Raw genomic sequence first — 18,720 nt, forward strand, 5'->3', positions numbered from 1 at the left:
ATTCTCTATTCTTCTCCACCCTGCTCTGTGGCCTGGAAGGCTGAACTCTCTTGAAACTGTCATCTGGGCTCCCTTGTTCTCTGGCTGCCACATAGCTCAGGCAGTGGGAGGCCCCAGCAGAAGATTAGAGGGTGGAAGGGGAGAGAAGTCTGGTTTCTTCCCAGTTGGCCTTGTTTCTGGTCAGTGTCATGTCCTCCCGTAACTACAGCTCCTCCTGAGCGTGCCCTCTCCCACAGCTCCAGTTCTCAACTTGCACCCAGCTATAGCACTGTCTCCCACCCCCACCCTTCCAGGCCTTGGGGTGGTACTGGCTCTCCTTCATTGCTAGTCCTGTTGTTGCAAGGAGTGCCACTGCTTCCCTTAATCCTGTTCTGGCCTCCAGAAGTAGCTTCTTTATTGTATTCTTGTATTGTATTCTTTCTTCAAAAACCCCTTTGATGGGACTCCTTTTCTTGCCAGGACCCTGACCAATGCAGAGGTTTCCACCACATTGGCATTCATGCTTCTGCTGCTTCCAGTTTTGCTTCTCCCTTCGTTTAGCACTGATCAAGATAGTCGCAGATGTTGCTTTCCCGGCTTACACGACTGTTTCCTAAAGTTAAGGCAGCAGCAGTATGGTTCTGTGGAAAGAGCACAGATCTGGAGGCCCAGGGCTGGCGTCCAGTTGCAGGCTCCATCCTTGTGGTTGTGTGCCTTTGGGTCCTTCCCTCAAATTCTCTTTAGCTTTAGTTTTCTCTTCTGCAAGAGGGCCATTAATAATGCCACCTTAGCTAATGCCAGATTGTGGTGAAGCTCAGATGAACTCTTTGTAAAATGCTACGTATTATAAGTAAATTTTTAATCCACGGTCATGATTTTGGCCCATGATAATATTCACTCTGCTGGTCTCAGGAGTACACTGTGTCTAAAAAACAAGAATTCATTGCATTTGATATTTTTCTTTTTCTTTTCTTTTTTTTGGTGAGGAAGATTGGTGCCGAGCTAACATCTGTTGCCAATCTTCCTCTTTTTGCTTGAGGAAGACTGTCCCTGAGCTAACATCTGTGCCAGTCTTCCTCTATTTTGTATGTGGGATGCCACCACAGCAAGGCTTGATGAGTGGTATGTAGGTCCATACGTGGTATTTGAACCTGCGAACCCTGGGCCACTGAAGTGGAGTGCGCAAACTCAACCACTGCACTGCCAGGCTGGTCCCAATATTGTAATTTTTAGAATAGATTCTGATCCTGCCTCTGCTATACCTGTCACTGTGTATCTTAAATAAACTCCTTGAGGCTCATTTTTTTTTTTAATTTAAAAAATGATGAAGGTTATGGTATGTAAAATGTCTAGCATAGAGCTTGGTTCATTTGATTGTACTTCCCTAGTCATTTTATTGATCATCATTTTCTCTTTTATTTAACAGCTGGATGCATTTACACATTTTTTTATGAAAGATGGTTGTAAGACATTGAAATTTTTGTACCAGGAAGGAGATGTTCCTGGTGTGGGTAAGGATGTTTTACAAGGGTAATGTGCTATTAGTTCATGAATGTTAAAGTACAACATATCTTTTCTTTTATCCATATCCCATATTCATAAAAAGACATTACTAGAAGCTTACATGTGGAAAAGATAGTGTCCTAAAAACAATACATTTTCAGCTCAAATATCTATTTCAGGCATTACCAAAAGGATTTAAGGAGAAAATGTGTTACAGAAAATATTGTCCTTTCTTGAGGAATGCACATTTTCACTAGAATTTAATGGCGTTTTCCCTGAAATAGGTGGATGTTTTCAGATGACTAGAAATTATCATGAAACCCCTGAGAGCTCAGCAGCCGCTCCCTGTGGTCCTGGGTCAGCATCTCGTATCTGCTGCAGATGTCAGCTGCAATATCTGGCTTCCCCTACTGTTCACATTATCCTAAAATGATGAACATTTTATCAGGTTGCTAAACTTTTGTCTTCATACGTAGGAGTGTGCACCATCCTTTGGTCTCAGACTACTTATCTTTTAAGTCCTGTGGTTTTTACCTTTAGTGTTCTTCCTGTTGGTTCTTCCTCACTTTCCTCCTCTGCGGCCTTAGGCTAGGCTCCTACCTCATGCCTGCCCTAGGATTCCAGATTGAAAACCAGTATCTGTTCCCAGATTTCCTCTCTGAAGTTCACACTACTTATTCCTGCCAAGTAAATCTTTTATCCTGCTGCTAGTTATTGGATTGAGTCCAAACCCCTCATTTATCCTCCAAGGCCTGTAGTAACCTGGATACACAGTACTTGGTTAATCTCATCTATTCTTTCAGACGTGAATTTGCTCTTTTTAAGCTGATCTCTTCATGTTTTCTGTACGTACCAAGTCATTTCTGTACCCTTTTCTCTGCCCTCCCGACTCTCGCAGAATGTCTTTCTTCTCTCCACTCAGCTAAACCCTACCGCTCCTCCAGATCACGTCATGCATTCTCTCTTCTACAGAGCCTTCCCAGAGTGTTCCAAACCACATCCCTCACTCTCCTACCCACTCCTGTCTCATTTAGAGTTTGCACTGTAAAATACAGCATTTGATTGTGTTCTTCTATTTTCATCTCATTGTTCAATACATATGTCTTTCTTCCCCAACAAAACATGTGTACTCATAATTAATGACCAGGTCTACTCTGTGGATGTTCTGTCTCTCACAGTTCTTATCCTGTGACATTATTGTATGGTCTGTATTTTCATAACTCATTAAAAATTAAAACAATAGCTGAAAATTATAGAAATATAAGGAAATATCTATAATTAGAACTAAAAACCACCCACACTCCCACTCACTTGGAATAAGCACTGTTAACTCCTTGATGAATATTCCTCTGTAACTTCTTTGGTGTATATATAGATAGAGAGAGAGAGAGACAGAGACAGAGAGAGAGTTAAAGTTAGATATGTATATGTAGAGTGTGTGTGTATATATATAATTAGGTATATATCTATATATCTAGTATGTCTATATATTACAAGAATAGGATCCAACTCTACTCTCATTCTATGATAGCTTTTAAATTTGATGATATTCTCTTCTCCATGTCCTAGATACATTTGTACAATTAAATTTTAAAGAGTGGCATTGTATTTCATTGGACTAATGTAACTATTACTTTCAAAACTTACCTCCTATTGCTAGAATTTAGACTGTTTACAACTTTTTGCTCCTTTGAACAATGCCTCAACTCTATGTGTATTAGGAAGACTTTTTAGGAAGAATTCCCAGGAGTGGAATTTCCAGAGAAAGGATAGACATATTTTTAATCATTATTTTTGCTACTTACAAAAGTAATGCATTTATCAACTTGGTTAATATTCCTCTACATGTCTTTCTTATATGCATGTGCTAACATATAAATGCTTATTATCATTTTTAAAATGTGATCATATAATACGTTTTATTCTTGACTTGCTTTTTGCACTTGACAGTATAGCCTAGACATAGTCTATGTCATTACATATAGATTTACCTCATTTAAAAAATGCTGTACAGTATCCCTTAGTACAACTGCATTGTGATTTTTAGAAACCATTCTCCAATTGATGGATCTGTCAGCCAGGAATATGTTCAGCTGTAAATAATGGAAATCCTAAGAGTGTCTTTAAACAAATAGGGGGTCTATTTTTCTCTCGTACCAATATAGTTATATTCTATACAATCTAATTAGTCTAGTTTTCACATGCCCACCCTTGCAGCCCTCTGAGACTGGTTTCCTCCAGAATCACTGCACAGGAGGAATCCCCAAACCCAAAGGAAGGAATGCTTGAGACAGAGCATTTTTTGTGATTTTTGGATGGGGATTTAAATATTCTTTTATCATATTTTAAGTTGGTTATTGTTGTAAATAGGAAGACTGTTGATTTTTGCATATTAATATTGCAACCAACCATTAAACAGAATTCTCATTTTTAATAGTTTTTTAAAATTAAAGAAAAATTTATAATTAGATGATTGATTCTGATAGAAATTAGTTCAAAGAAGGATTTAATATAAGTTGGGTGTTATGAGTGTATTTATTCAATAGTGGACTGGATCTTCTCGAGGGAGTCAGTGAAGGCTTCCAGGAGATGTGGTGTTTCAGTTGAGATCTAGCAGATAAGCAGGAATTAGGAAGAAAAAGGATTGGAGATGGGACAGGAGAACAGTTGTGTGAAGGCCCTGCCGGAGGCCGGGCCAGAGGAGCAAAGGCGCAGAAGTAGGGAAAGGCGCCAGAGGAGGCGGCAATTTAAGATCGGCAATTCTTGACATCTTTCTGTAGACAAAAAAATTTATTCTGCAATCATACTGAAAACTTCTTAGAATAAAGTAAAGAAAAAACCAATAGTGTAAGATCTACCGTAGTTTATAACATTTGGTCACTTATGTGATCATATGCTGAATTCTTCACTTGTGTTTTCAGAATGTGGTCGAACTTTTGCTGGAGTAGCCAAAGGGGCAAAAATGATGAGGTTGTATATAGACAGCGCAGCCCCAGAGAAACTAAAAGGCATTTGTATATTTTTTGTTCGCTGTCGCAATGATGTTGCTATAAATAATAAAAATATTTATGAGGTATGTTTACATTTTTTTCAAATATGTACTTGACTTTTTTTTTCTGGTTTTACTGAGATATAATTAACAATAAAGGTGTACAATAAGTTGATTTAATACTCTTAGATATTGCAAAATGATTCCCACCGTAGCATTAACTCTAATACCTCCATCACCTCACATGATTACCATTTCTTTTTTTGGTGATGACATTTCAGATCTACTCTCTTAGCAACTTTCAAGTATATAATACTGTATTGTGAACTGTGATCACCACGTTGTACATCAGATCCCCAAACTTAGTCATCTTATAACTGAAAGTTTGTATCCTTTTACCAACATGTTTTCCATTCAAAATTCTGGGCAGAGGCTAATTTGGTTGCTCTCTCCCTGGACTGACAGAGTTTTTCTGGACCCTTTTTCATGGACAGGACAACTTTGAACTGAGAACTTTCTTTAGGCGGGAGACTCAGTTTCCTTTCCCTGACGTTGTGTAGGCTCCAGGCCATCTCTCCTTCCCTAAGCAGAAATTAGAGCACCGGGGAAGTGTCTGCTTGCTGAGCAAGCATGTGAATGGTTAAAATGGGGGCACAATAAGCGTTGGTGGATTTTAGAACTTTAATATCCACAACACTTGTTTCCCTAACAGTTTATAAAATATATTGTCTGTGCTTATTGCAATGGAAAACAGGTTATGATCCACACTTCTTTAATGGGATTGGCATGTAAAATAACATTTGAACACCACCCTTTCAGGATGTACTATTTACTGTTCTGGATGCATCAAAAGGACTCTTAATTGGGATTAGGAAAATGCTGGCAAATATATTTCTACCAGCTATTCTTGCAACAAATAATTGGGGTGCTTTAAACCAGTCCAAGCAAGGAGAATCTGAAAAACACCTTTTCACTGAAACCATCAATAGATACCTTTCATTTTTAGATGGTAAGTATAAAATTTAATGTTTAATAAATTACTAAAGATGAGCAAATTAACTATAAGATAGATTATTAAAAATAAGCATTAGAGGAGCCTGCCTGGTAGCATAGTGGTTAAGTTTGCGCTCTCTGCTTTGGTGGCCTGGGGTTCTCGAGTTCGGATCCCAGGTGCAACATGTCAAGCCATGCTATGGAGGCGTCCCACATAAAGCAGAGGAAGATTAGCAACAGGTGTTAGCTCGGGGCCAATCTTCCTCACCAAAAACAAAACAAAACAAAAAAAATTAGTGAAAAAAAATTCCATCTTGTAAGAAGATGTTAATCAAAATAATTAGGAGACCCAGAGGAAAGACGGCAAGTCATTAGAACCTCTCTTTCCAGGGATCTTTGCAGGAATAAGATTTTTTATTTTTTCTTTTTCTCCCAAAGCCCCCCGGTACACGGTTGTGTATTTTCAGTTGTGGATCCTTCTAGTTGTGGAATGTGGGACACCGTCTCAGCATGACTTGATGAGCGGTGCCATGTCCACACCCGGGATCCCAACCAGTGAAACCCTGGGCCACCAAAGCAGAGCACGGAAACTTAACCTCTTGGCCATGGGGCCAGCCCCAGATATGTTTTCTTTTTTATTTTCTATTGTAGCAAGAGGATTCTCTTTCTATATTATTTGTGAAAAATTTCACCATATTAAAAAATATATACTTTATTGTGAACTTTAAAAAATATGTAATTATATTATTTCATATTGTTAAAATATACAATTTTATTAACAAATCATGGTCACAATCTAACACTCAATTGGCATTATATTTCTATAAAGTATTAGAACTTTAACATTTTCATAATTACAACTTGAAACCACACATTGACATTTAACCCTTTGACATTAAACACCTCTTCTCAATACTAATTTATCCCTTTTAGGTGCTATAATAAGTATTGAGGGAACAGTTAAGTTAAAGACGATAGACAATGTTGATTTTTCCAAATTGCATACCTTTGAAGAAGTGACGGTCGCAGCTAATAATTCAGAAACTGTTCGTCAGCTAGAGGATGTGCTGATGATATGGTACAAACAGATCGAACAGGTGAGCTGCCTCGGGTAATTTCATCAGATATGAGCTGCGGTTCTCATCTGTGTCCTAGTCATTGCGTTTTGTCCCTGAGAGTAAAGGGAAGAGGAGTTTTCCAGATTCTTTTATGAAACTCAGCCTTTTCTTGGTTCTCATGCAACATCATTGTTCTCTACGGACCACTTAAAATCAATTTTGAGATATTTCTCAGTTCAGGGAGGAAACTGTACCAATATGGGTTTAGAAGGAAATAATGAAGAACCAGGAATAGCCAGCATTTATCTGTAATACTTTGTTTATAGTGTATGCTCTTCATAAGAGAGAAAGAGGACACAATAGAGAGACTATAGCCACAGTGCTAGACGCTAAATAAGGAGCTCTTGGTTGGTCAACAGAATTGTCTGTGTTGGCAAAGAAGTTCAAAATAGGCTCATTCGTATCAGTACCATAGTGGCAAGTCTGCAACTCTCTGGCCAAATAAATGTTCTCTAGTGGTAAGAAAAGCAGTGATAAGAACGAGATATACATCAACATTCTGAGAGGTGCCAATTTAGACTATAAACACTGCCAAAAGTCAGATGCTATCTAATTTCCTTAAACTGAAAGGGGACCTTAGGAGCCAACTCACTGATCTCTAGTGCGTACACACAGGACACTGGAACTAGAGAAGAAAATCTTCAGTTAAGTGAGGACTAGGGGAGAAAAATCTTGACCAAGCAAGAGTTAGAGGGAAGCGTTTCTGATCTTGCCTCTCTTAGAACTATGCTGGAAGGAGGGAGGTGCAGTTGGAGGGGAAAATTGGAGGACTTTGGAAATTCCACCAAGGCCTGGAGTGCTGGCCACAGAATTTGCTTCCCGGTGTCGCTAGGTAAATGAAGTGGGTAACTGCCCACGGGAGAACTCCTGCAGCCACCTACTATGCCACTGGAGGAAGGGGGAGTTGTAACCCAATGTGGAAATCAAGCTCTCTTCTACACCATGGCTGAGGAGATCCTCTCCAATTATTATGACCAAGTGATATAGATCTTCTTTCAAAAAATGAGCGAGCAAAAGAAAATGACTTGATATAAGGAGATTTAGCAACTTGAAATAAGGAAATCAAGTTGAGAAAATTCAGTAAATGGCCTACAATTAGGTAGAATCAGTGCAGGAAATGGGAGAAATCTTTAAAAAAAATTATATATACAACAAACCTTGACCTCTTGTCATACACAAAAATTAATTCAAAATGGATCATAGACATAAATATGAAAGCTCAAACTAGAAAAAGAGATACATGCAACAACATGATGAATCTCAAAAACAAGGTGAGTGAAAATAGCCAGTCTTAAAAAAGTAATGTTAAAACAAAAACTATAAATGTTCCAGAACATAATGTCAGACTATATTAATATCTTCTTAAGCAAGATACAAAACCCAGAAGCCATGAAAGAAAAAACCGACAGATTTGACTACTAAAAAAAAATATAGTAACTTCCATATGGCAAAAACCACCATAAACAAAGTTAAAAGATAAATGACCTTCTGGGAGAAAATATTATCAGCATCTATAACAGAGAGTTAGTATCCATAATATATGAAAAACTTAAATAAATCATTAAGAAATGGGTAATTTAGAGAAAAATGGGCCAAGGATATGAACGATGCTGTTCAAGGAAAGTACGTGGAGATGTTTGACCTGGAAAAAAAGAGGATTTAAGAGTGACGTTATGTCTTCAAATATTTGATGGGATTCCATATGAAATTAAACTTGCACTGTGTGGCCCTAGAAGGCAGAAGTAAGACTGGAAAGAGTGTGGTGGTTATAAGGAGAGAGATTTTATCTTGAAATCAGGATAGCTTTCTCACAGTATTCCCCCCTCCCCGAAAATGGAATGTGCTGCATCCCTGGAAGTATCTAATTTGAGGCTGGATTACCATCTATGAGTGATGGTGGAACAGGAATTAAACATCAAAAGTGATTTAAATCGTGTAGGCTTTCAGCCATTTAAGACAAGTTTAAATTGTGTCCAGTATCTCTGTTGAAGGACATGGAGAAGCTTGTAATGAGGTTAGGAAAGAGTTCCATAAACCATGGTTAAAATTAAAAGCATTTCATAGATTAAAGATAGAACCATCCTGGGTTTGAAAAATCAACTATGTATTTTATCTCATTTGTGTTCTTAAAAATTCTATCAATTTGGGGCCAGCTCTAGTGGCCTAGTGGTTAAGTTCGGCATTTTCCTCTTTGGCACCTGGTGCAGACCTACACTACTTGTCTGTGAGTGGCCATGCTGTGGCAGCAGCTCACATACAAAAAAAAGAGGAAGACTGGAGGCAGCTGTTAGCTTGGAGTGAATCTTCCTCAGCCAAAAAAAAAAAAAAAAAAAAAACCCAGAAAAATTCTACCACAATTTAAGTTATGAAAAATTACAAACAAAAAAATACAGAAAATATAACAAACACCCCTGTAACTACCACTGAGGTTAAACAGATAGTACCTATTGCCATATTTGCTTCAGATCTCTTATTTTCGCTAAAGCTTCCAATGCTTTCCTCTCTTCCCTCTATATGAACACTATTCTGATGTTGTCTCCTCCCATTCCCTCAAGTTTTACATTTTTATTGTATTTGCATATTTATAAGATTTATATTATATAAAAATAAATTGTGTATATAAATTATATATTATAAAAATACAGAATATGTATTTGTGGTTAAAATCTTTACATAAATGGTATAATACCATGGAGCGTCCTTTTACAGCTTTTTTTTTTTTACATCCTTTTTCCCTCCTCATTTAACATTCTCTTTCACCCATGTTGATACAAGTAAATTTAATTTATTCACAACTCCTGTCTGGTGTTCCTCTATGAAGAAGTCAGTTTATTATGTATATTTTCAGACATTTAAGCTATGTCTAGTATCCTCTGTTTAAGGAGGTAGAGAAGTTTATTCATTCATTCCCTCAGAATAGGGGATGTAGAATGTTTCTGTTACTGGTGCCCTGGGTCCTTGTTGTCCCCCAGGATAGAAATCAAAAGAGACAATAAGCAGGAGTGAAGAGTTAGAAAGTTTATTAGCTTGTGCACCAGGGAGCCAGTCATGACAAAGGGAAGAAGGGAGAGAGAGAGAGGTGAGCGGCTCCTCCACTATTAGCCATACTGTGGGGTTTTTATCAGGTTGCAGCAGGGGATGTCTTCCGTCATGGCATGTAGAGGTGGCGTTGTGTTTGTGCCTGTGCTGTCTGGCAGCATGTTGCTACATGTATCATTAGCATGCTAGCTCTCCACCCCTGGGTGTGATTTTTTTCTATGGTAGTGAGGCAAGAGGTCACTTTCAGCCAACTCCTGGGCGCTAGGTTGCATGTGTAAGCCTAAACCCGGGAAAGTCCCAAGGCTGCGGAATGTGGATTCTGGTGGTCTCTATCTGATTCTCCTAGCTTGCCAATTGGTTAGGGGCCTTATCTTGTTGGGCCAGGGGCCTTGTGGCTTCAGTGGTGGACAGCCCTATCTCGTTAGGCTGGTTCCTGTCTCATTTCTTTTTATTGCCGTTAGAAACAACAATAGTACACATTCAGTGAATATCTTTGTTCAGGTCTCCTTTGCACGTGTTCAAGAGTCTCCCATTTCTTCAAATCTTTCCTTACACTTGGGGTTGCCAGATTTAATCATTGCCAGTATGTTGGGTGTGCAGTGATGTCTTGATTTCTTTTGCATTACCCTGAATACTATTGAGGTTGAGTATATTTAGTGGCTATTTCGGTTTCCTCTTTGTTGTTCCTCTTTGCCTGTTCTTATCCTTCATCCAGTTTTCTTTCAGATTGCTCAATGATGTCCTGCTGAATTGGTAGAGTTTGAATAATATCTGGATGTTAATCCTTTGTCGGTCCCCATTGTGGCCTGCATTTTTATTTGATAATAGTGTCTTTAGTTGTGTGAAAGTTCTACATTTTAATGTAAACGTATTAGTTACAAATGGTAATCTAGCCTCCATTTAGCTACCTTCAGTCCCTAGGAAATTTGTGCTTTTCGTGTTTTATTTAGGAAACCCTTTCCTGCTCCAATGTTATGAAGATATTCTCCTAAATTGTTTATTTATTTTAAATAGTGAAATATATAAAAGTGAGTACAATAAAAGAAACAAATTATTGCAAAATGAACACCTGTGTAAGCTTTGCACAAGTTAGGAAATAGAACATTACCAGCACCTTACATCCCCTTGCATTCCTCTTCCCAATTTTAACTCCCATTTATTCCCCTCTAGTAGCAACCACTTTCTAGACAATTATGATCTTCAGCTCTGTGCCTTCCTTTATAGTTTTATCCCTGTGTCCTATGTTTTTCCTTAAGAGTTTTATCATTTTATTTTTAACATTTAGGTTTTTAATCCATCTGGAATTATTTTTGTGTATGTGTATAATATAAGGTAGAAATCTAATTTTGTCTTTTTTCTTATAGTTAACCAATTGCCCCAGAACTGTTTATTTAATAGTCCGTTCTTTCCTAACAAATTTGTAATATCACCTCTGTAATATATCAAGTTTACATGCCCCTTTGTCTATCCTACTGGTCTACTTACTTGTTTTTTGTACTCTGATCATGCTGCTTTATTTTCTGTAGCTTTTTACTAAATCAACATTTTGCATGGTGAGTCCCTTTCTGTATTTTTCTTCAAAATTGCATTGATTATTTCTGGTTAATTATTCTTCCAAATTAATTTTAAAACTAGTTTGTCAAATATCATGAAAAACCCTGTTGAGATTTTGATAGGAGTTTCATTGAATGTATACATTAATTTAAAGAAAATCTCCATCTTTATGTTGTTGAACTTTTCCATCCATGAACGTGGTATATCTCTCCATCTATGTAGGTCTTCTTTTGTGCACTGAAAGTAAGTTTTCTAATTTTCTCCAAAAAGATTTTGCACATCGTTTGTTAATTTCTAGATATCTTGTCATTGTTATTTTTAATTAGTTAATTTTTTTAAGATTGGCACCTGAGCTAACATCTGTTGTCAATCTTCTTTTTCTTTTCTTCTTCTCCCTAAGCTCCCCAGTACATAGTTGTATGTTCTGGTTGTTGGTCCTTCTGGCTCTGCTATGTGGGATGCTGCCTCAGCCTGGCTTGATGAGTGGTGCTAGGTCCACGCCCAGGATCCAAACTGGTGAAATCCTGGGCCGCCAAAGTGGAGCATGCAAACTTAACCATTTGACCATGGGGCTAGCCCCTATCCTTGTTATTATTTGTTATAGCAAATGCTGTCCTTTTAGAAGTTGCATTTTCAGATTGTTGGATGGCTTGTGAAGAAATGTTACTAGTACTTATGTATATATATAGCAACCTTACTGAATTGTTCACTTTTGTTGAATGTAAAAGTTTGTCTTCAGGTATTCTTGAATTTTTTAAATGTGGCAACTATATAATTTGTGATTTTGCCAATTTTATTTTTCATTTTCCATTCTTGTACCTTTTGTTTGCTTTATTTACCTTGTTCTGGGACCTCATTACTAGGTCAAATAGAAGTGGATAGTGATAGTGGCAAACTTGTCTTTGGTTTTAAAGGGTATTTTCTAAAATTTCGTCTTTAATTATGACATTTGCTGTAGATTTTTGGTAGATACTATTTATCACATTAAAGAAGTTCCTTTCTATTGCTAGTTTGCTAGGAGTTTTTAACATTGTTCAGTGTTGAATCTTATTTATACTTTTATCTTTCTTTGTAAAGATGCAAATTATGAGGTTTTAACAAAGAAGAAAGTAACGTTTCTACATCCTGTGGATTTTTTTGATTGCAGGTACTTATTGAGAGTGAACAGATGAGAAAAGAAGCTGATGATTCAGGTCCACTCACTGAATTGGAACACTGGAAACGCATGTCAGCCAAATTCAATTATATCATTGAACAGATTAAAGGGCCAAGTTGTAAGGCTGTCATAAACGTGCTTAATGTTGCACATTCCAAACTGTTAAAGGTAAAAGACCTTTTATTTGAAAGTTGAGTATACTTCAGAACAACCAACTGGAAAATTATCCTCCTTGAACTGCTTCTTTGCATCATATATCAGAATCATGTATTTAGAAGGGTTAAACTTTGAGTAAGGCTTTCTCATTTTCCGCAATTATTTCCAGAAGAGGAAAAGGCAGTATAGAAACAAAGATTTATTTCACACAGCAATTTTGACAGTACTACTATGAGATGATTGCTATTTATTTAAAAATTGTTTTGGAAATTGTAAATCAATACAGGCTCATTGAGGTAAAGAACTATATAGAAAGTCAAAAGCAAAAATGCCGTCTCATCACATGTCTCATTCCCACTATTCCACCTCTTTCCTGGAGGTCATCTTTACTAACAGCTTGGCTTGATTCTTTCCAGGTTCCTTTCTTTTTCTTTATTCTTCCTTTGAAAAAAAATATACGTAATACAAATAATGCATGAATACTGTTTTTTTTTCAATAAAAGATTTAGATAGTACTGATGAAACAGGTCTCTCTTAATTACACATCTTACCACCCTATAACTCCTGTTGCTGAATGATAAGCACATAGAGACAACCACTGTTTTCTATTTGACTGTATTTGTTTTTAATACACCTTGTGTGGCGTTTATATATGAGCATGCCAGGTACCTATGAAATTACATAGTTTTGTTTTGTGTTTCTAGTTTTTTTTATTACGTAAATAGTGTCATACTGTGTTATTCTTCAACTCCTTCTCCTCCCAGTAGCCTATCTTGCAGTTATACCTGTCAGATCGAGCTGTGTGGTTTTCCAAAATGCTAATGTACCAGGTTTTATCTAATTATTTTCTTGTTTTTAGACAGTCAAGTCATTTCCTTTTTTTATACAATCTTGAGATATAATTCACATACTATTCATTTCTCCCATTTAAAGTGTACAATTTAATGGTTTTTAGTATATTCACAGAGTTGTGCAACCATCACAATCAATTTTAGAACATTTTCATCACCTCAGAAAGAAAACCTTACCCTGTAGCTATCACCTCTCGTCTCCACCTGTTCCCCTCCCCCTCCCCCAGCCCTAAGTAACCACCAATGTATTTTTTATCTCTGTAGATTTGCCTATTTTGGACATTTCATATAAATGGAGTCATATAATATGAGATCTTTTGTTATTGGCTTCTTTCACTTAGTGTAGTGTTTTCAAAGTTTATCCTTGTTGTAGCATGCAACAGTACTTCATTCCTTTTCATGGCTGAATAATATTCAATTGTATTGATAATATCACGTTTGTTATCAGTTTATGGACATTCAGTGTTTCCACTTTTTGGCTGTTATGAATAGTGCTGCTATGAACATTCTTGTACAAGATTTTGTGTGAACGTATGTTGCCATTTTTCTTGAGTCTATACCTAGGAGTGGAATTTCTGGGTCAAACGGTAACTACTCTATGTTTAACTTTTTGAGGAAAATTGTTCCTTTCCTATATGTTCACAAACATTGCTGCAGTTAAAGCTTCTATATGCATACATGCAAGTATTTCCCTAGGGTGTATACTCTACAACTTTGTCAATACTCCTTATGAGTTAATTTTTTTTTTTTGCCAATCTGACATGTGGAAAATGACTTATTGTATTTTGTCTTTTCCTTATTAATAGTGAATTTGTGCATCTTTTAAAGTTTATTGGCTATTTGCATTTCTTCTCCTGTGAATTGTCTGTTTATATCTTTCCCCCATTTAAAAAAATTCAGATATTGTTTGCTACCTATTCTAAGAGTTCTTTATTACTGTGACTATAAATCGGTTGTCATATGTTTTGGATGAGGCAATCTGCCATAGTCCCTGAGCATCTCCGCACATTCTTGCTGGATATGAAAGTTCACTCTGCTGATAGGAATGTTTTCTTGGAATAATGATCTGTTTTAATAACTTGACCCATTCTTGAAGACCCAGAGTAATGTAATGTCACAAATAATTAACCTACAAAAGTCACTCCAGGTGGAAGCAGGTCTGGTTTAAGTCTGCAGACAGGATGCTAACTGCAAATGGGATGAGGCTTCATTCAAGTTGTTTATAATAACTTTGTCTGAAGATAAGAAAAAATATATCAACCACATTTAAATTTCTACTATTTTAGTATACTTGTGATTAGGAAAGATAGCTTGAATTTCTTGATTAAACTTTAGCACCCTGAGATATTTGGATGTTTCATAGAATTCTTATACATTTTTTTCTTAGAATTGGCGTGATTTAGATGCGAGAATCACTGATACAGCAAATGAATCAAAGGATAATGTCAGATATTTGTACACTCTAGAAAAAGTGTGTCAACCTCTCTATAATTATGACCTAGTAAGTATGTTTTTTAAAGCGTAGTTTAAAATATTAATGCATTTTAAAATAACTTTAATAGATGTGTATTGGGAAAATCTTATACTTCAGAATAGTTATTTATAAGATATATTTCCTATTATATATCTACAATGAATTATAAACTATATTTGTTATTTTAACCCACATTTAAATATGTAGCATTATTATAGGTATAATCTCATTTGTGAATTGAGAAAGACAAACATATTAGTTATCCATTGCTGCACAACAAATTACCCCAGAACTGAGTGGCTTAAAACAATAGGCATTTATTAGATCACACTTTCTGTAGGTTAGGTATCCAGACACAGCTTAGCTGAATGCTTCAAGGTCTCATGAGGCTGCAGATAAGCTGTTAGCTGGGAATGTGGTCTCATGTGAAGGGGAGGCTTACTGGTGGAAGGTTCACTTCTGAGCCCACTCACATGGTTTTTGGCAGGCCTCAGTCCCACAACATGTGGGCCTCTCCACAGGGAAGCTCACTTTCCGTAGGGTAAATGATCCAAGAGTGAGCAAGAGAGAGTACCCAACCAGCATTACCCTGAGACCAAAGCCAGACAAGGACACTACAAGAAAATAAAACTACAGGTCAATATCCCTGATGAATGTAGATGCAGAAATTCTCAAGAAAGTACTAGCAAACCAAACTCAGCAGCACATTAATAGAATCATACATCATGATTAAGTGGGATTTATTCCTGGGATGCAAAGATGGTTCAACGTACACAAATAAATGTGATATACTACATTACTAGAGTGAAAGATTAAAATCATATAATCATTTCAATAGATGCAGAAAAAGCACTTGACAAAATGCGACATCATCTCATGATAAAAACTCCCAACAAATTGGGTACAGAACGAACATACTTCAACATAATAAAGGCCATATATGACAAACCCACAGCTAATATCATAATGGTGAATAGTTGCAAACTTTTCCTCTATGATCGGGAATAAGACAAGATTGCCCATGCTCACCACTCCGATTCAACATAGTACTGGAAGTGCTAGCCAGAGCAATTAGGCAAGAAAAAGAAATAAAGGGCATCAAAATCAGAATTGAAGAAGTAAAATTCTCTGCTTGCAGATGTGATATTATACATATACGTGTACATATACCAAAAAACTGTTGGAACTAATCAATGAATTCAGTAAAGTTGCAGGATACAAAATCAGCATATGGAAATCAGTCATGTTTCTATACACTGACAACAAAACATCTGAAAAAGAAATAAAGAAAATAATCTCATTTACAATAGCATCAAAACCAATACAATACTCAGGAATAATTTAACCAAGGAGGTGAAAGATCTACACGCTGAAAACTATAAGACTTTGATGAAAGAAATTGAAGAAGACACAAACAAATGGAAAGATATCCCATGTTCATAGATTGGGAGAATGAATATTATTAAAATGTCCGTACTACACAAAGTCATCTATGGACTCAATGCAATTCCTATTAAAATTCCAATGAAATTTTTCACTGTAGTAGAAAGAAGAATCCTAAAATTTGCATGGAACCACAAAAGACTCCAATAGTCAAAGGAATCCTTAGAAAGAAGAGCAAAGCTGGAAGCATCACCTCTCCTGAATCCAAACTATGCTGCACAACTATAGTAATCAAAGCTGTATGATACTGGCATAAAAACAAGCATGTAGACTGATGGAACAGAGTTGAGAGCCCAGAAATAAACCCTTGCACATATGACCAACTACACTTTGACAAAGCAGCCAAGAACACTTGGTGGGGAAAGGATAGTTTCTTTAATAAATGGTTTTGGGAAAACTGGATAATCACAGGTAGAAGAACAAAATGGAACCCTATCTTATACTGCTCACAAAAATTAACTCAAAAGGGATTGAAGACTTAAATGTAAGACCTGAAACTCTAAAACTCCTAGAAAAAGCATAGGTAAAAAGCTCCTGGACACTGGCTTTGGCAATTTTTCGCACGTGATACCAAAAGCACAAACAACAAAAGCAAAAATCAATGAATGGGACTACATCAAACTGAAAAGCTTCTGAACAGCAAAAGAAACAATCAACGAAATGAAAAGGCAACCTGCAGAATGGGAGAAAATATTTGCAAACCACATATCTGATAAGAGGTTAATATCTAATATATATGAGAAACTCATACAACTCAATAGCCAAAAAACAAACGATCCAATAAAAAATGGGCAGAGGAACTTAATAGATAGTTTTCCAAAGAAAACATTGAAATAGTCAACAGGTACATGAAAAGGTGCTCAACATCACTAATCATCAAGAAAATGCAAATCAAAACCACGAGGTATCACTTCACACCTGTTAGAATGGCAATTTCAAAAAGAAAAGAGCTATCTGAGTATTGGTGAGGATGTGGAGAAAAGGGAACTCTGGTGCACTGTTTGTGAGAATGTAAATTGGTGCAGTCACTAGGGAAAAACAGTATGGAGGTCCTCAAAAAGCTAAAAGTAGAACTGCCATATGGTCCAGCAATCCCACTTCTGAGTGTGTATCCAGAGGAAATGAAATCAGGATCTTGAAGAGATATCTCCACTCCCTTGTTCACTGAAGCATTATTCACAATAACCAAGATATGGAAACAACCCTAAGACCAAATATATATACTTGAACATTGCTAAAAGAGTAAATCTTAAATTTTCTCACCACACCAAAAAAAATGGTAATTATGTGAGGTGATGGAGGTGTTAACTAAACCTATTGTTTTTTGAAAAATCTTTTATTGGCCAAGGAAATTGATCTAAATAAAGTAATATTGACTTAAAAAAAAAGAGAGAGAATGCTCAAGTTGGAAGCCGCCATCTTTTTGTAGACTAATCTCTCAAGTGACATCACATCAGTTCTGTTGTATTCTATTCTTTAGAAGCAAGTCAGGAAGGCCAGTGCACACTTAGGGGAAGAGGATTATAGAAGGATATGAATACCACAAGGGTGAGCATTTGGGGGGCCATCTTAGAAGCTACCTATCTGTCTACCTACCATAGTAGATACTTGCCAGTTTACATATTAGGAAACCAAAACTCATCATGGCATAGTGGCTGCCAACATCACTGATTAGGTAATCAGTGATGCAGGATAGGACCCATCTTCTAGTTTCTAACCTACTTTTCTCATAATAATTCTGTAGAGTTCCTTTAAAGAACATATTAGCACTACTATTTGCTTTTATTTTCCTAAAGTTTGTTTTAATTTTGATTCATAAGTTATCTAGCATTTCATAGTATTTCCTATGAAATATGAAAATTAAAGAAAACTATCCTTCCTTTATTTTTATTATTATTATTATTACTATTATTTTTTGTGACAAAGATTGGCCCTGAGCTAACATCTGTGTCAATCTTCCTCTATTTTATGTGGGTTGCTGCCACAGTGAGGCTTGACAAGTGGTGCTATGTCTGCGCCTGGGATCAAAACCTGCAATCCCTGGGCTGCCGATGCGGAGTGTGAGAACTTAACCACTATGCCACCAGGCCGGCCCCCAAACTATCCTTCCTTTAGACAGAGAGAGGAAGTCAGGGAAATTTAGTGGGAGTTAGTATTTGTTGAGAACTTAGGGCAGTGTTTCCCAATTTTGACTGAGTGTTGCCTCTTTTGTGAATCATTTTTAGGCAGGAGATATGCCCAGACAGTGGTATTTTAAAAGATTAAATATCTTTAAAGATTAAAGATTATTGTAGGTATTGTACTACATGCTTTCCATATATTTTCCTTCTATTTGCAAACAAGCCTCATTTTAAAGATTGGGAAACTGAGTTTGAGCATTTCTACACCTATACGTGGTGGGACCGGATTTGAATCCAGCACTCTATGGCATTATGGGTTGTGTTTTTTTCCCACTTCGCTATGCT

The 18,720-nt window shown here is 36.7% G+C and overlaps 1 protein-coding gene across 1 annotated transcript in view; it reads left to right on the forward strand.

Moving 5' to 3' along the window:
* Positions 1–18,720, forward strand: part of DNAH8 (dynein axonemal heavy chain 8) — a 283,921-nt gene that overhangs the window by 13,056 nt on the left and 252,145 nt on the right. Inside the window, exons 4-9 of the mRNA XM_070586021.1 lie at positions 1,406–1,490; positions 4,404–4,555; positions 5,291–5,480; positions 6,398–6,561; positions 12,323–12,499; positions 14,726–14,839. Of these exons, the coding sequence (XP_070442122.1) occupies positions 1,406–1,490; positions 4,404–4,555; positions 5,291–5,480; positions 6,398–6,561; positions 12,323–12,499; positions 14,726–14,839 (882 nt within the window). The remainder of the gene's footprint in view (positions 1–1,405; positions 1,491–4,403; positions 4,556–5,290; positions 5,481–6,397; positions 6,562–12,322; positions 12,500–14,725; positions 14,840–18,720) is intronic.

Source organism: Equus przewalskii, chromosome 19 (assembly GCF_037783145.1).
Source record: "Equus przewalskii isolate Varuska chromosome 19, EquPr2, whole genome shotgun sequence".
NCBI lineage: Eukaryota > Metazoa > Chordata > Mammalia > Perissodactyla > Equidae > Equus > Equus przewalskii.